Source organism: Canis lupus, chromosome 12, assembly GCF_003254725.2.
Source record: "Canis lupus dingo isolate Sandy chromosome 12, ASM325472v2, whole genome shotgun sequence".
NCBI lineage: Eukaryota > Metazoa > Chordata > Mammalia > Carnivora > Canidae > Canis > Canis lupus.
In genome coordinates this window covers 63,902,302-63,920,252 of record NC_064254.1, presented here as the reverse complement: position 1 = coordinate 63,920,252, position 17,951 = coordinate 63,902,302, and the positions used below count along the sequence as shown (strand labels likewise).

Sequence of the window (17,951 nt, the reverse complement as noted above, 5' to 3'; positions counted from 1 at the left end):
TGTAAAGAACCAAAAGACTATGTAAGGATGATTCAGAAAATTAATGTTTTTAGAAATTTTTATATTATTTTTGGAGTTCTGAGAGAGAAGCATTATATAATTGTAAAGTGTTTAGTGCTTTAAAACGTGGATTTGGATATTTACTTTGCTTCCTTTCTCCATTTACCAAAACAAGTGAAAATGGTAACTTCTTCAGACTTTTCTAATTAGCTTCAAGGACATTTTTATCCCTAAACTTCTTAGCTTACTGAGAACATTATCTTATTTCTTTCTTCACTTTTCTATTAAAAAAAATTTAAATCTGTGCTGGAAGAGTTGAGAGTTGTCTAGTGAACATCCACATACCTTTTACCTGGATTTGCCAGTTGCTAACCTTTTGCTACTTTGGTTTTCTCCTTTGATATTTGTATTATTATTATAGGTATGCTGCTTGCAAAGCTGCATTCTAATCAAAAAGTTGCTTACAGTGTGTAGAATTTTTAAAATGAAAAATTCGTTGGGTGATTCAAAAATTTAGTAACATGAATGTAGTGGTTCTTTAAAATGATTAGTTCTATTGCATATCTTAAAGTTTAGTGAGTAAACAAAATCAGCAATAACTTGGTGTTCTTCTTTGTCTTCTGATAACAGGGTGCTAAATTGGTGTATTTTGGTTTTAATTAGAGCACAAATTTTAATTTTAAATTTTGACCAATAATTAGTGTTAAGAGCTCACATTTGCGAGGTCAAAGAGGGTCAGCATTAAGGTAAGTGGTTCTGTACAAAATCCTGCTGAACCTAGACAAAATTAGGTTTTTGGAACAAGATATTCTCTATCTTTCCGACAGTGCTTGGAAGGCACTACCACTGGTTATGACTGTTCTTTAATTATATTTGTATGACTGCCCACACTGCTGTTCTGATGGTCACATTCTCTCTTGCTAGGCCAAGAGTCACTGTGTCTCCCTGAGGTAATTTACTATATCTGTTTTTTCCACTGTGTGTTGATGACATAGGTCTGAGGTAGCTTTCCTTGTTCTTGAGTGCACTTCATTCCCATGCTTCTGCTGCATGTATTTGCCAGCTCTAAATATTGGTAGTTGTTTTGTAGTATCTATCAATAGTGTGTTATATTAGTTTTCTGTTTCTGTGTAACACATCACACAAATGTAGCAGCTTAAAATAACACATTTATTATCTCGCAGTTTCTGTGGATCTTCTGCTTAGGGCCTCACTGTAATCATGGTATTGGCTGAGCTTCATTCTTGTCTGAAGACTGAGAATCTTCTTCCAAGCTCACTCATGTTGATTGCAGAATTCATTATCTTGTGATTGTAGGACTGAGGGCCCTTTCTTCAGTTGACTGCTAGAGGCTAAACTCAGCACCTAAAGGCTGTTTAAAGTTCCTTGCTATGTGGACTTTCCCAGTGTGGCAGTTTACTTCACCGAGTCAATGAAAAATCTTTAAAGCTAGTCTTTTAGCAAGATTGGAGTTTTATATGGTGTGACTTAATTATAGGAGTAAGATCCTATAGCCTTTGCTGTGTTCTTTTGGTTAAATGCAAATCAAGATCCTGCCTATAGCCTATGGGAAGGGATTACAGAAAGGTGTGAAGAGGTGGAGAGCATGGAGGGTCATGTATACTTAAAACTTTTTAAGATATGGTTTGTTTAGTCATTAATTTATTCATCAAATATTTATTGAGGTTAACATCTGCTTTTCAGCTATGACAGAGTAATTGGATTGGATTTTTCCTCCAGCCATAAACAGCTATAAAAATGGACAAAATATATGAAGTAGAACTCTTTTCAGGCACTGGACATTAGAGAGAAAGAGAACAAACAAGGTGAGCACCACATTTAGCCCATCTCTGTGTTTCAAGGCAGTTTCCTGACTGTGTCATGGGGAGTGGAACTCAAGCAGAGCAGGGAAGTCCTGCTGAGTTAAGAATGTAAACATTGGAGTTCTGGGCTACTGAAGCAGCTGGAATTTGCCAAGCAGGGTATTGGAAAAGTATAAGTGTGAGTTTCCCAAAAGTTCTTTACTGAGAGTTGGGCTGTACATGCATACAAAGTCAGATAGAGAATGCATTTTAGAGTGGGACAATTCCTGTTATACCTGGAGATACTGAATTCCAGTCCATCCAGGGTAGAGTGACCTAGTTAACATACTAAACGTTTATCTGAGACCAGAAAGACCTGCTATAGGAGTAATAATTTTATCTCGGAGCAGGATTAGCAAATGATGGTCTGTACTAAATCTGACTTACTGATGATTTTTATATGGCTTGTGTTCTAAGAATGGCTTTTATATATTTTAGTGGCTAAAAAATTTCTTTAAAAAGAATAGTATTTAGTGAAACTTGAAAATTATGTGGAATATAAATTCTAGTGACTATAAATAAATTTGTTTTAAAATGCAGCCACCCATTCTAATTCATTTACATATTACTCTGGGGCTATGAGGGCAAAGTTGAGCTATGGACACTGTGTGGCCCACAAGTCTAATATATTTACTATCTAGCTTTTTACAGAAGTTTGCTAACTCCTATTATACAGTAAAGATTGCTCTGGATTTGCTCTAATAAAGTGTAAAATTAGGCCTTTTAGGGATCAAGGAGAGGTTACTGGGCAAAACAAAACTCACCAAGAAAGATAGCATAATCTAGAATCTTTACACTGTATTTATAGTATCCAGCATACAACAAATATTTACTATACATGCAAATAAGCAGGAAAACTTGAACCATATGAAGGGGAAAATGCTATTGATAGAAACTGACCCTGAGACAACCCATATTTGGAATTAGGAAAAATGAATTAAAGCAACTATTTACTCAGTGACTTAAAATAAGATTATGAAATTGCAGAACTGAGAAGAGAAATATCTGAAATGAAAAATTCACTGGTGGGTTTAATGGTGAATTGGAGATGGCACAAGATGGTGAACTCGAAGTCAGATCCATAGAAATTATCCAATATGAAGAACTGAGAGAAGAAAATTGGTGCTGGCGTGGGTGGAGAGAGTCCTGATGGCCTCTAGGGTAATATGAAGCAATCTAATATACATATACTTAGAGTCCTAGAAGGAGAGGAAAGAGGGAATAATTCAGAAAAGTGTTTTTAACAAATAATGAGTAGACTCCCATTTCTTGATTTCAAAGCTACATTAACTCAAACTCCATGATATTGGCATAAGGACAGACATAAATCAATGGAGTACAAGTGTGAGTCAAGATAAAAACACATACATATGTGGACACTTGATTATCTGTATGAGTGCCAAGACAGTTCAGTGAGGGAAAGAATAATTTTTCAACAGATTGTGCTGTGACGACTGGATACCTACATGTCAGAGAATGAAAGTGATCTCTTTAAAAAAATAAGTAAAAATGGTTCAGAGATCTAAATATAAGAATTAAAATGATAAAGCTCTTAGAAAAAAATAAATTTTGTGACATTGCATTGGGCAGTGATTTCTTAGGTATAGTTCTTAAAGCACAAACAACCAAAGGAAAAGAAAAACAGGTGAATTGGACTTGATCAAAATGAAAAATTTCTGTGCTTCAGAGGAAGTGAAAAGACAACCCATAAGAGAAAATATTTGCAAAATCATATATCTAAGAAGAGTCATGTCCATAATATGTAAAGAACTCCTAGAATTCAATAATAAAAAGGTAAATAACTTAATTAAAAATGGGCAAAGTAAAAAAGAAAAAATGGGCAAAGTATCTGAGTAGACATTTCTCCAAAGAAGATATATAAATAGCCAGCAAGCACAGAAGTGAAGTGAAACTCAGAATAGTTGTTAAAGACAGACACTATTGAATTATCCCTTCAGCCTACAAATAGAGCTATAATCAAAAAGTTAAATAATAACAGGTGTTAGAGAATGGATTAATTGGTACTCCCAGATGTTACATGTTGCTATTAGAAATGTAAAATGATGCACTGCTTTGGAGAACAGTGGAGAATTGCTTTGGAGTTTGGCAGTTCCTCAAATGATTAAATGTAGACTTGCCATACGACCCACCAATTCCAGTCCTAGTTATATACCCCAGAGAATTGAAAACATATGTCCACCCCAAAACTTGTACATGGATGTTCACAGCAGCAGTAGTCATAATAGCCAAAAAGTGGAAGCAACCCCAGTGCTCAAAAACTGATGAATGGAAAAACAAAATGTATATCAATGCAATATCAATGGAACTAATGTATAGTTGACCCCCGAACAACATGGACTTAAACTGCGTGAGTCCACTTACATATAGATTTTTTTTATAAATATAGTACAGTACTGTAAATGTATTTTCTTTTCCTTAATATTTTCTGTTCTGTAGCTTTATTATAAAATACAGAACAGAATATATATAAGGCATATAACAGAATATGTGATCAATTGCTTATGTTACTGATAAGGCTTCCAGTCAACAGTAGGTTACTGGTAGTTAAATTTTTGGGGAGTCAGAAGTTATATGCAGATTTTCAACTTCATGGGAAGAGGTGTGGGTTGGCACCCCTCACCACTTGTTCAGGGGTCAACTGTATAACTTGGTCATGTAAAGGAGTAAAGTACTGATACATGCTATAGCATTGATGAACCCTGAAATGTCATGCTAAGTGAAAGAAGGAAGACACAAAAGGCCGTGTATTGTATGCATATTGTGATTCATTTATATGTAACGTCCAAAATTTGCAAAATTTATAGAGACAGAAAATAAATTGGTGTGACTGCTTACAAATACAAGGTTTCTTTCTGGAGTTATATAATTTGATAGTGGTGATTGCTGTATACCTTGTGAATATATTAAAAACTATTGAAATTGCTTTTTAAAAGTGAATTTAAGTAAATTGTATCTAGATTATATCTCAACCTTAAAGAAATAATGGTTATTAATTTTTCATATTTGGGGAGAAAACAATCTGTGTTGAAGAAACTCAGGAAATCCTAAGCAAGTAAATATATAGAAAAACACACTTAGGTATATAATCAAACTGGTAAAAACCAGTAATACATAGAAAATCTATGTAAAAAAAGAAACAGCATAAAAGAGAACAGTAAGTGATAAATGATAGTTGCCATTCTTATGAGAAATCAAAATAAATAAAATCTTATTTTTAAAAAAGGAAAATACTAACAAATTGAATATAGCAGTATAGGAAAAGGACAGTATACCACAACAGTGTTGAGATTGTCCCAGGAATATATGGGTGATTCGACTTTGAAATTATCAATGAATTGATGTAATTTAGCATGTTTACAGAAAAAAGTAGAAAAAATCATAAAATCACATAGATCCTTACTGGAAAAGCTTTTGACAAAATTCAGTACAAATTTGTCTCCAAAACTCTTAGCAAACTTAGGAATAAAAGGAAATATCCTCGATTTGACCAAGAGTAATATGGAAAGCCTACAACTAAAATCGTGCTAAGTGGTGGTTTATTCAGGGTTTCACCCTAAGATCAGGAGAAAGGTGAAGGTATTTGTTCCTATCACTCCTACAGGCAGTTTTGCTCTACTGCAAAATACATATTCCTAAAAAACAACATACTGTTAAAAATCACAGGACTTAAGGAGAAAATGCATTAAGGGCACAAAACCAAAAACTTTATTAGTGACAAATAAAAAAGATAGGAACCTAACAAAAGCATAGTTTTACATATATTAAATAACTAAATACATAAATACTACAATAAGTATTGCCCTTTATATTGAAAGCAGTTGGAAGTTTGCTTGTAGAAATGAGAATTGGGAAGGGTTTGCAGCTTGTCAGTTATTGTGAAGTGGCTGAAGGAAAGTCTCAAATCAGACGAAATTGTAGCATCAAATGTGGATGAATATAGCTTGTAACAAGAATTGAAGTTGCAGGTCTGTTGCTGAAGTGTATGTGTTTTGTGTATTTTGTGCCTCAGTTTAGCAGGGTGCAATTTCTGTGTTCACTTAGTATTTCTTGTGGACAGTATTTACAGAAGTAAATATGAAATTCACATTGCTCAAATTGTTCCCTAATATATCATTTATATATATATTATATATATTTGGAACAAATCCAAAAGACGTGAACAATCTATATGTATATACATAAATGTATGTGTGTATATGTATATAAACCATTCATAAATATGTGTATGTTTATATATGAACAATTAGCACATGAAAAGATGTTCAACACCTTTAGTCATCAGTGAAGTGTATATTAAAATCACAATGAGTGCTTGGGGCTCCTGGGTGGCTCAGTCGGTTAAGTGTCTGACTCATGGTTTTGGCTCAGGTCATGATCTCAGGGCTATGAGATCAAGCCCCATGTTGGCCTGCACGTTCAGCAAAGTCTACTTAAGATTCCCTCCCCCGTGTCCCTCCTCCTGCTCTTTCCCTCTTTCTTTCTCTCTCTCTCTCTCTCAAATAAAATCTAAAAACAACAAAAACAAAAAACCCACAATGAGTGCTTGCATTGCAGCATATCAACTAAAATCGGAATGATGCAGAGAAGATTAACATGGCCCTTGTGCAAGGATGACACAAATTTATGAAGTGTTCCATATTATTTTATTTTTTTGCATTCCTTTTTTTTTAAATGACTAAAATTAAAAATACTGACAGTACCAAGCTGAGGACTTGGAGTAACCAGAACTTTCATACTTTATTGGTAGTTGTGTAAAATTATGTTGTTACCTTGAAAAACAATTCGGCAGTTTCTAAATAATGTTAAATATAAACTTATTCTGTGACACAGCATTTCTGTTTCAAGGTATATATGCAAGAAAAATGGGGCGCCTCAGTCAGAGGTGGCTCAGTCAGGGGTCTGCCTTCAGCTCAGATCATGATCCCAGGATCTTGGGATTGAGTCCCACATCAGGCTCTCCTCAGGGAGAGGGAGAAGCCTGCTTCTCCCTCTCCCTCTGCCTGTCATTTTCCTTGCTTATGCTCTCTCTCTGTCAAATAAATAAAATCTTTAAAAATGAAAGCATGCTCACAAAAGACTTGTACACTAATAGTTACAATCTTTTATTTTTTTATTTTTTAAAGATTTTATTATTCATGAGAGACAGAGACAGACAGAGAGAGAGAGAGAGAGAGAGGCAGAGGGAGAAGCAGCCCCCATATAGGGAGCCTGACGCGGGACTCGATCACGGGTCTCCAGGATCACGCCCTAGGCTGAAGGCGGCGCTTAAACTGCTGAGCCATCTGGGCTGCCCTAATAGTTAGAATCTTAATGTCTGTTAACAGGTTTTTGGGTGAACAGAGTAGTTTATCAGTCCAATTCAGCAGTAAAAGGGGAACTAACTATATACATGCAGTAACATAGATGAATTTCCAAAGCATTATGCTAATAAGTAAAAGATTTTAGATGATACAGTACTACATAATATGATTCTATTTATATCTGATTATATTACAGGCAAAACTAATCTTGTGATACAAATCAGATCAGCTGGGTCAAAATGAGGGAACTGATTGCAAAGGGCACCAAAGAACTTTCTGGTGTGATGGTAATATTTTATATCTTGTTTGGGCAGATACTAACTAATGCAGTGTTAATTTATTTAACTGTACACTTAAAATTTCTGCATTTTACTCTGTGCATCATGTCTCAAATAAAATTGACTTAATTTACAAAGCTTTTTGACAAAGTACTGGTGAGAACAGTCATGGTCCCTGCCTTGTGGAGCTTAAGAGTAGTATGGCATGACAATACAAATGATATTGTAGAGTCAAGTATATGAACTCTGTGAACTTAACATACACTTGGGAAGTTAGAAATTTCCTAGAGGAAGTGATGTTGATACTGAACCTGAAGATGGAGGAGGATATTTTTGGGTAGTGAGTAGTTGTGTTAAGTGGTCAGGGAATAGGCAAGAAGAAAGAGTGTTTTAGGCAAAGGAGATATTTTATGCAGAGGCAGAAGAATGAGAGAGTATGCCTAAAAGAATGTTTGAGCAGGTGACCTTGTCAAGATCATTGGAGCAGAGAATGTGTGTGTGGGAGAAGGGAAAGAAAATGGAGTATCTTAAGTGAGAGCAGGAGATTATGATGAAGAGATTAGCAGAGATGTAAGTCATTCAGAACCTTAAAGGCTTTGGAAAAAGTTTGATTTTATTCTAAAAGAGCAGAGCAGGTGAGTGAGAAGATCTGATTTGTATTTTAGGAAGATCGCTGTGACTCCAAATGTGAAAAATGAATTAAAGGGGTTAAGATTTGGGACATGGGACCCAGCTGCAAGGGTTTTCAGAAATGTCAGACAGTTGTTAGTTTGTACTAGGAAAGCAGCTCTGGGAATGTTGAAAGTGAATGGATTCAGATCTATTTAGGATGTGAACTCAGTAGAACTTGCTTGAATGTAGGAGATGGGGAGGAGGAATCAAGGGGGGAAACTTATTTCTTTACTTGTGGATTTGTTGAAGTCACATATGCCTAACGACGTATCTACTAGATTAATGAATGTATGGGTCCTAGTCATGAGAAGGATCTTAGCTGGAGACAGATATTGAGACTTAATCATCCATAAATGATGTAGAAGTAGGTAAGCTTATGAAGGTGAATATATGGAATGAAAAAAAGCAAAAAAAGCAACAAGGTACTAGACTGGAAATTTGAAAAATATCAACATTTGGGATGCTTGGGTGGCTCAGTCAGTTAAGCATCCGACTCTTGGCTTTGGCTCAGGTTGTGGGATCGAGCCCTGCATTGGGCTTCACTCTTGCATGGAGTCTGCTGGAGATTCTCTCCCTCTCCCTCTGTTCCTCCTTCTCCCCATTCCCACCCTCATCATATAAAATAGATAAATAAAATCTTAAAAAAAAAAAACCACAACAAGCAACATTTAAGGAATAGTGCCAGAATAGATTTGAAAATGAGAATGAGGGAAGATGAGGGAAAAATAAGTGTGGTATAACAAACTTAAGGATGACTGCTTCAAGGAGGATATTCAAAGGTGTTAGATGTTTGATGAGGACTTAAAACAAGGACTGAAAGGTGTCATTGTTGACTTTCAAGAGAGGAATTTGCAAGAGTGGTGAGGGTAGCCCACTGATTGTGGGATAATAAGGCTGACTACTAGTTTGGTCACCTTAAAAGTTGGCTCTGAAGGGGAAGAGGACTGTAGCCAAAAGGAAGTTGAGGTTGAAGGAAGTTTTTTTGTTTTTGCTTTGGGTGCTTATTTTATTTTTGGGAACAACTAATGGGAAACAGTGATTAGAGAGAAAATAGTTACAGATAATTATAGGAAGAAATGAGAATAATTAATTCAACTCAGTTTCAAAGATTCACAAAATGGAACCTAGCAAACAGGATAGGAGATATTCTTTAGATTGTATCAGGAGGGAAGCAGATGGTTGGTTGAAGGTAAGTTTGTAGATTGGATCCTGGTAAAATGAGAAGATTTAAGAAAATTGGGGCACTTGACTGGTTCTTGGAGTTGTGCAACTCTTGATCCAGAGTTGTGCATTTGAGCTCCATTTTGGGAGTGTAGAGTGTACATTTTAAGTGGAGAGATTACTTAAAATCTTTCTAGGGCAGCCCCAGTGGCCCAGCGGTTTAGCACCGCCTTCGGCCCGGGGTGTGATCCTGGAGAGCTGGGATCAAGTCCCCACATCGGGCTCCCTGCATGGAGCCTGCTTCTCCCTCTGCCTGTGTCTCTGCCTCTTGCTCTCTCTGTGTCTGTGATGAATAAATAAAATCTTTTAAAAAAAAGATTTAAGAAAATCCTGAAAGTTTAACAAATTTTAGTGCTGACTTCAGCATTGATTCCTTTAGTTTCAGAGTATATTCTCTCATCCTGAAAATTATATTTTAGAAGATATATTTGAAAAAAATCTATTCTATTTCCATTCCACCACCCCCCACACACACACACACATACCAAAGTGATCCTGGAAAGAAATGTCTAGATTTATCAAAGTAAGCCTTTAAACTATGGCCTTGTATTTTCCTCGTCAGAATGCTGACTCTACTATTAGAGGTGACTCAACAATCAAATAAAATAATATTGCTGTGTATGTTAGTTTGCTTATTTTGCCATAACAAAATACTACAGACTGGATGCCTTCAACAAGAGAAATTTATTTTCACACAGTTCATGAGGCTAGAAAATCCAAGATCAAGGTCTAGCAGGGTTTAATTTCTGGTGAGGATTGTTTTCCTGGTGTGCAGATGGTTACCTTCTCTCTGTGTCCTTGTATGTTCTTTCCTCCTTGTGTTTGGAGAGAGCGAATGAGTGAGCTCTCTTCTGTCTTTTCTTACTGGATACTAATCCTGTTAGATCAGGGCCCCACCCATATGAGCACACTTAACCTTAATTGATTCCTTAAGGATCCATCTCCAAATACAGCCACCCTGAGGATTAGGGCTTCAACATGAGAATATTAGGGGGACATAAACATGGAGTCCATAACACTATATATTAGCAACTCCTACATTTTTAATGGGTGTTAGATTCTTTATGGATCATATGGAAAATTTTTGTTTGCTTTGCTCTCTTGTCTCAATAGAACTTGCAGTATTTTTTATTTGAGGTATAATTGACATCTATAGTATTATATTACTTTTAAGTGTTTAACATGCTGATTTGATATTTGTATATATTGCAGAAAGATTATTAGTTAAATCCATCACCATTTTTTTCTTGTCATGGGAATTTTTAAGATTTACTCTCTCAGCAACTTTCAAATATGCAATATGATATTACTAACTGTAGTCATCAAGCTGTACATTACATCCCCATGACTTATTTCATAACTGGAAGTTTATACCTTTTGATCCCCTTCATCCTTTTTTTTTTTTTTTTTTTTAAGATTTTATTTATTCATGAGAGAGACAGAGAGAGAGGCAGAGACACAGGCAGAGAGAGAAGCAGGCTCCATGCAGGGAACCTGATGTGGGACTCGATCCCTGGTCTGTAGGATCGTGCCCTGGGCCGAAGGCAGACGCTCAACCGCTGAGCCACCCAGGCTGCCCCCCTTTGTCCTTTTTGCTTAACATTCCACCCCCTGCCTCTGGCCAATTATCAGTTTATTCTCTATATTTGTGAGCTCGCCTCCCCCTTTTATATTCTACATATAAGTGAGATCATTAAGGCATGAGTCTTTCCTTTTCTGACTTATTTCACTTAGATAATGCTTCAGGGTCCATCCATGTTGTCACAAATGTTGAGATCTTGTTCTTTTTAATGGTTGGATAATATTCCATTGTACATATACTACATCTTTATCCATTCATCCATCAGTGAACAGTTAGGTTGTTTCCATGTCCTGGCTAATGTAAATAATGCAGCAGTGAGCATGGGAGTGCATATATCTTTCAGAGATAGCGATTTTGTTTTCTCTGGATAAATACTTAGAATTGCTGGATTATGTGTAGTTTATTATTAAGTTTTTGAGAAACTTCCATACTGTTTTCCATAGTGGCTGTACCAGTTTATAGTAGTCCTATCAATACAAAAAGGTTCCTTTTTTGGACATCCCCATCAACATTTGTTATTTCTTATCTTTTTGATAATAGCCATTCTAATAGGTGTGAGGTGGTATCTCATGGTTTTGATCTGCATTTCTCTGAGAATTAGTGATGTTGAACATCATGTGCCTATTTGTCATATGTAGGTCTTTGGAAAAATGTTCAGATCTTATGCCTATTTTTTAATTGTATGGTTTGTTTTTTGTTGGTGGGCTGTATGGATTGATTGTATATTTTGGATATTACCCCACTACTAGATACATGATTTGCAAGTATTTTCTCCTCTTTTTGAAAGAAACCATCATTTTGTTGATGGTTTTCTTTGCTGTGCACAAGCTTTTTAGTTTGTTGTAGTCTACTTGCTTTTGTTTTGTTTTGTTTTTTTGTTTTTGCTTTTGTGGCCTTTGCTTTTGGTGTTGAGCTTACAATATTATCTATAAATTAAAGGGCTTTTGTTTCCCACTTGTAATAGTTTGAGTTTAATGTTGTTTATCTCTAATGTGTGTGTATACAGCTCAGACTGTATTAATATTTTAGTTAAACGACACTGGTAATAATATTTAAGTAAATAGTACTTTCCAGATTATTTATATAAAAGTGAAATTAGATTAGTTTATCAGGCATTCTGACTTGAAATATTCATGAAAGCAAATAAATACGGTATCAAACTCACCTTTATTTGTAAGAATTTGTTGAACTGAAAAGATATACACCTATACACAATTGCTAATGTATGTAAGAAGATACTAGAAATGTAATGAATCAAGAGTCTGTCTGGAATTTTATTGTGAAGCTTTTAAAAACAATTTCCTACCCCCACCCCAACCTAATCATGGAAGAAGGAACATGTCATGAGTAGGAGCTGAGGGGGCTTTGACTGAGACATCTGTCACTTTATTCATTGCCATGATTAATTCAGTTGCTGTGACTGCCTACGTAGATATTTCCTCTGTTACTGCTCTCATAGTTCCTTTGAGATCATTTCATTAAATAGTTTACTTTCCTCCTAGATAGAGATGTGGAATGTTCTGTTGCAACATATGTATACAAATACCTGCACTCTCTTGAAAGACCCCTCATTTGCAATAAAGGCTAGTTGTCTGTAATTGTCAGCTATCAATTATGGGCGTCCTCATTGGTTAAGTTTAGAAACCTGCAAAACAGAGGTCATCTGGGAAAAGCAGAACTTTAGTACTTTCTCTGATTATAGGAGCCATTGAGGGGATTAGCAGCCCATGCTGAAACAGCACTAGACAATGGTGGAATTTTTTTCCCCCTTGATTTTTCAAACCGCTGTTTTGAGAGATCCTAACTCCTTTTTTTTTTCATAATCAGATTGTATACAGTTTTAAGAAACTCTGATAGTACTTAAGTTTAAATAGGTCGTAAATTCAAACTACATGAAAATAATATTTTCTTTGAAATATGAACTTTCATATTTTCTGCCAGTCATAAATAACCAAAATGAGCAATTAAATGAGCAGCATAGAGAACTGTACAATATCCAAAAAAGCCATTCTAAATTTAGAGATCAAGTATAAAAAAGTTAAAGTTTTCTTAAATAGGAATAATTGTTATAATGTTAATCCATTTGAATATAATAGAATTGATATAATGAACATTTTATTGTTCATCCTGGTCAGGAAATCAGGACAAATCCCTTTAATCTAGCCTAAGCAAAGCAAATACAGCTGATTGTAAAGTTGATTAAGTAAGGTAGGGACCCTCTCTCTGCCATCCATGTCCTCTCCCATCTTTTAGTTTTGCCTATCTCTCTCTCATTCTCTCCTTTTGCCTTTTCATTTTTACAGACTTTTATATTTTCTCATATTCTTTGCCCTTGTGTGCCTATGCCTGAAAACATCTACCTTCATTCTTATGGATCTCTAGTTCAAGGGCCCAATGAATCTAGAATCCCTTTGTACCTCGAGAGACCATTTGTCTCAGCTGTTCCCCTCCCCTCTAGGCAGCTGTGACCAGTGGGTAGTTAAATAGTAGCTTACCTTTTTACTCAGCAGATCTATGAGATCAGACTCTCTTAAGATAGAAGGAGGTATGACTGATTATTTGCATCTAAAAAATATACTTTAGGAAATAGCAATAGGTAGTCAAGTGCCTTTGCTTTTGGTAGGAGAGCATGCACTTAAGTTTCCTAGTCATTTTGGAGCTTGTCATTACTTGGATAATGTAATGTTGTCTGTTAATAGTATCCAAGTAGGCTGTGACTAAATGTTTTTTTTCTGCCATTATTATTTGTCTCAGTTTTTACCAAAGGACTTATGGAACCGTGACTTTTTGGTAAAATAATGTTTGAATGTAATTACTGTAAGTATTTGGGTCTTATGGAGGAAGTGGTATTGTGTAGTAGTTACAAACCAGGACTCTTGAGTCAGACTAATCCTAGCTTGACCACATATGACTCTCTCCGCTCCCTGAGCTTTGTAATTATTTTTTTTATCTGTGAAATAGCAATAACAATCATTTTTACTGTAAGCGTTGTTATGAAGATTAAATTACATAGTCCATATAAACAGCATTAGTGCAATGTCTCACACAGTAAGTGTTCAGTTAGTGTTGGCGGCTCTTATTATCTTTTTTTTTTTTTCAGTGAAAAGAGAATTAGTCACCTCATTTACATAACTGCTTATTTGTCCAGTGATCAATTCCTCAACTGCCTAAAAGATTCAGTGTAGGTATAGGATGTAGATTTAGCTTTGACCTTAAAAGGTACATTTTAACAGCTTTTTTACAGCCTAATTGACCTACAGCAAACTATATACATATTAAAAATGTACACTTTGATAAGTTTATATAATTTATGTATTCATTTACCTGTTGACACTTAGGATGTTTCCTGACTTTTGGCTGTTACAAATAATGCTACTGTGAATATTCACACACAAGTCTTTGTGTGGATGTTTTTGTTTCTCTTAGGTAATTACCTAGTTGTAGAATTACTGGATCACACGGTAGGTATATATTTACCTTTTGAAAAAACTACCAAACTGTTTTCCAAAGTGGTTGTACTGTTTTACGTCATTAATGGCAGTGTATGTGAATTCTATTCCACATTCTTGTCAGCTCTAGACATGGCCAAGTCAAAAAAACTATTTTTGAAGTTACTATTCTTTTCTTCTTTTATGGTTTTTTTCCTCTTATATTTTAAATACATAGTACATAAGGATTATTTAGAAAAAGTACAAAATATGCCAGGTAGCTAAAGATTTTTAACTTCTTATAATTTAAAAAATATGGAATTGAACTGAATTCTCTTTACTGGGAAGTTAACAGATCATTTGCTAAAAATATTGGATAATTGGGGGAGATACAGTTCTTTGAGAATAATTTCCTAATATGTGTACCTGTTTTATATGTGTATTTTTTTCCTTTGGTAGAGCTTTCCAGAAAAGGACCTTCTGCACTGCCCATCTAAGGATGCAATTGAAGCTCATTTTATGTCTTGTGTGAAAGAAGCTGATGCATTAAAGCATAAAAGTCAAGTAATCAATGAAATGCAGAAAAAAGATCATAAGCAGCTCTGGATGGGATTACAGAATGGTAAATACAGCAGTTTAATTTCTGACTACCACTATATAAACTATGAAATATCTATAATCATGTGAGTAATTGGTATACCTTAGCATTGGTGGTACAAGTTTAAATTCTGGCCTCTACACACAAAATTTTACAAAGAAGCTGCTTTTAGTCATCTCTCACATTGTACTCTTCCAACATTCTTCTCTTCATGGATTTCCCACCATTAGATTGATTGCTTTGCCCATAACATCAGAGGATATAACTTCATGTGTTTAGCTTCTGGAGAAAGTACCCTTATTGCTAGTCATCGTCTTTCTGGAGTTAAAACTGAATACCCTGTGTGCATACCAAAGTACCTCCCTTTAAATGGGGTACAGACTCTAACCCCTGCTTTCTCAGAACAGTAAGACTTGCTTTGTACTTGGATTCCTTCTCTCCTGGCTGGAATTTAGAAGATACACTCAAGGGAAAAGCTGAGAGAATTCTGCAGCTCACCTCTGTATTCTCTGTTAGATCAAAGCTCCTTAATCTTGCTTGCATTGATAGTCTTCCAGTGCCTTCAAAACAGTTTCTTACATACAGGTAGCCATTGTTTTGCATGAGTCCAGTATGCATGAATTTCAGTTAATATGCTTTAGTTAAATAATATCAGGTCCTTAACAATATGGTTCAGATTTCACTTACCACTGCAAATTAATTGAAATTACATAAAGTATGAACTTTTTTGCTAGCTCTCTAGTCCATGAGTCATTTAATAACAGATATGCATCATGATCAAAGACCAGTTGCATCACTTCTTTTATTGTCACTATATCATCATTATTCATCTGTTAGTTTACCACAGACAGCAAAGCATGTAGTTGTGTTGCCTCTTTGTCTCTTGTGATAAGCCCATATAATATTTTGTAAAAGTGCATATTGAAAGAGGGAATTGGACAAGAAAGATGAAAGCATAGCAAAGAAACAAAGTGATAACGGTGGTAGCGGAATTTCATTAGAATAATAGAATTATAGAAGAAACAGCTGACTGTGGGAAGGTTGACACTACCACCTTTGAGAGACTAGATACACAGCCACAGGAACTTAGGGGAAGTGAACTTTTCCATATAAATGAGGAAAGTGGTTGTGATGAAAAGAGTGAATTTATCCCAGAGAAAGTGCTGCTGACAAAGAACTAGCATTTAAAGAATCTCTCCGAAATATTTCATGACATTGAAAGTGCAAATGATAACATGTTTAGAAGTTGATCTAGACCTAGAAAGGAATAGGACAGTTCAGCAAGACTTAGGAGAGATGTTTGCTTATAAGATGTTTGCTTATATGTCAAGAAAGCAAGCACTATTCAAACTGTGCTTAAGGTTTTTACAAAGCAATAAATAAAGCACTTGAATTCTCAGTGTTTCTAATGTTTTTAAATTGTGGTGTATTAAATATATTAGTTTCATTTATTCATTGTCTTATACATTTATAACTTAACAAGGAGAGTTTTTAATGTTTGGACAGTTTTTAAAGATTACATCATTGATGATTAAGATCACTTTGCATGGTTTCATGGTCACTTTTCCAGTGCTACACTACTGTGTAAAGCTAGGACTGCCTGTTTTATCCATCTTTGATAGTTGTTTTTAGATAGGGAACTAGTCCAACATAAACTGAACTTTTGTGGCAATAACTAGAATAAAATAGAAGACCTGCCTTCTCCCCCTGCCCACCCCCCTAGAAGAAACCCATAATTTTAAAAAATGTGATCCATTTTTTATCTTTTGGACTATATTATTACCATGTCAGAGAGGAGTTTTTGGTTATTTAGTATTTACTAAAGTTTCATTATGTAAAACGAGGCATCATCTGAGACTTCAGTAGTGCAAAAGGTTCATGTTTTATGACATTTTGTACTCTAAATTAATTTTTCTCATTTAAGTCTCTTAGATTTGAGTTACATGGAGTTGCTCCTTAGTTTTATATTTGTATGTCTAGTATCTGTCAATTAGATTATAAACTCTGCAAAGGCAGGCCTTTTTCCTCTTTTACTGAGTATACAAATTCCTACTAAATAATTAAGACTTCACAACCTTTTAAGAAGGTGTACTTTTCTTTTGGCTGGAATCGCCGTCTTTCAGTAATTTGCCAAAATGACCAACACAAAGGGAAAGAGGAGAGGTACCAGCTATATGTTCTCTAGGCCTTTTAGAAAACAAGGGGTTGTTCCTTTGGCCACATACATGTGAATCCATAAGAAAGGTGATATTGTGGACATCAAGGGAATGGGCACTGTTCAAAAAGGAATGCCCCACAAATGTCACCATGGCAAAACTGAAGGGTCTATAGTGGTACTCAGCATGCTGTTGGCATTGTTGTAAACAAACAAGTTAAGGGCAAGATTCTTGCCAAGAGAATTAATGTCTGCATTGAGCATATTAAACACTCAAAAGAGCTGAGATAGCTTCCTGAAGCGTGTGAAGGAAAATGATCAGAAAAAGAAGGAAGCCAAAGAGAAAGGTACTTGGGTCCAACTGAAGTGAACAGCCTGCCCCACCCAGAGAAGCACACTTTGTGAGAACCAATGGAAAGGAGCCTGAACTGCTAGAACCCATTCCCTATGAATTCAGGGCATGATAAATATAAAGAAAATAAAAGACCTCAGGATTGTTTAAAAAATAAATAAATAAAAAGGTGTACTTTTTCCTTTTTCTTACTGGCTATCTGAAGACGAACTGAAATTTTAGGCGACTTGTGAATAAGAAGATAACCTAAATCAAAGAAAGCCAAATCTTCTCAAGAGAGCAAGGATCCAAGAATAATTTGGCTTCAGAATTGTAAATAATTTTAATGGGCTTTTAAGTAGGTGTTCTTGAAATCTATTATGAATGTGGTGAGTCTCCTGTTGAGAGCTCTGGGATTCAGCAGAGGATTCTAAAAATTATTAAAATATTTCACATGGGGCACTGGAGGCTTTAGTGTGGTGGGTGGTGGTTAAGAGTTGTTA

At 35.4% G+C, this 17,951-nt stretch overlaps 1 protein-coding gene and 1 non-coding gene across 7 annotated transcripts in view; both read left to right on the top strand.

The window, feature by feature from the left end:
• Positions 1-17,951, top strand: part of ATG5 (autophagy related 5) — a 126,808-nt gene that overhangs the window by 32,914 nt on the left and 75,943 nt on the right. For all 6 annotated transcript variants that reach the window (XM_025444464.3, XM_035697988.2, XM_025444468.3 and 3 more), the window contains one exon: positions 14,824-14,986. In XM_025444464.3, coding sequence (XP_025300249.1) covers positions 14,824-14,986 — 163 coding nt within the window. The remainder of the gene's footprint in view (positions 1-14,823; positions 14,987-17,951) is intronic.
• Positions 6,423-6,526, top strand: LOC112658768 (U6 spliceosomal RNA). The gene has a single exon (XR_003135946.1). It is a non-coding gene; the product is annotated as a U6 spliceosomal RNA (small nuclear RNA).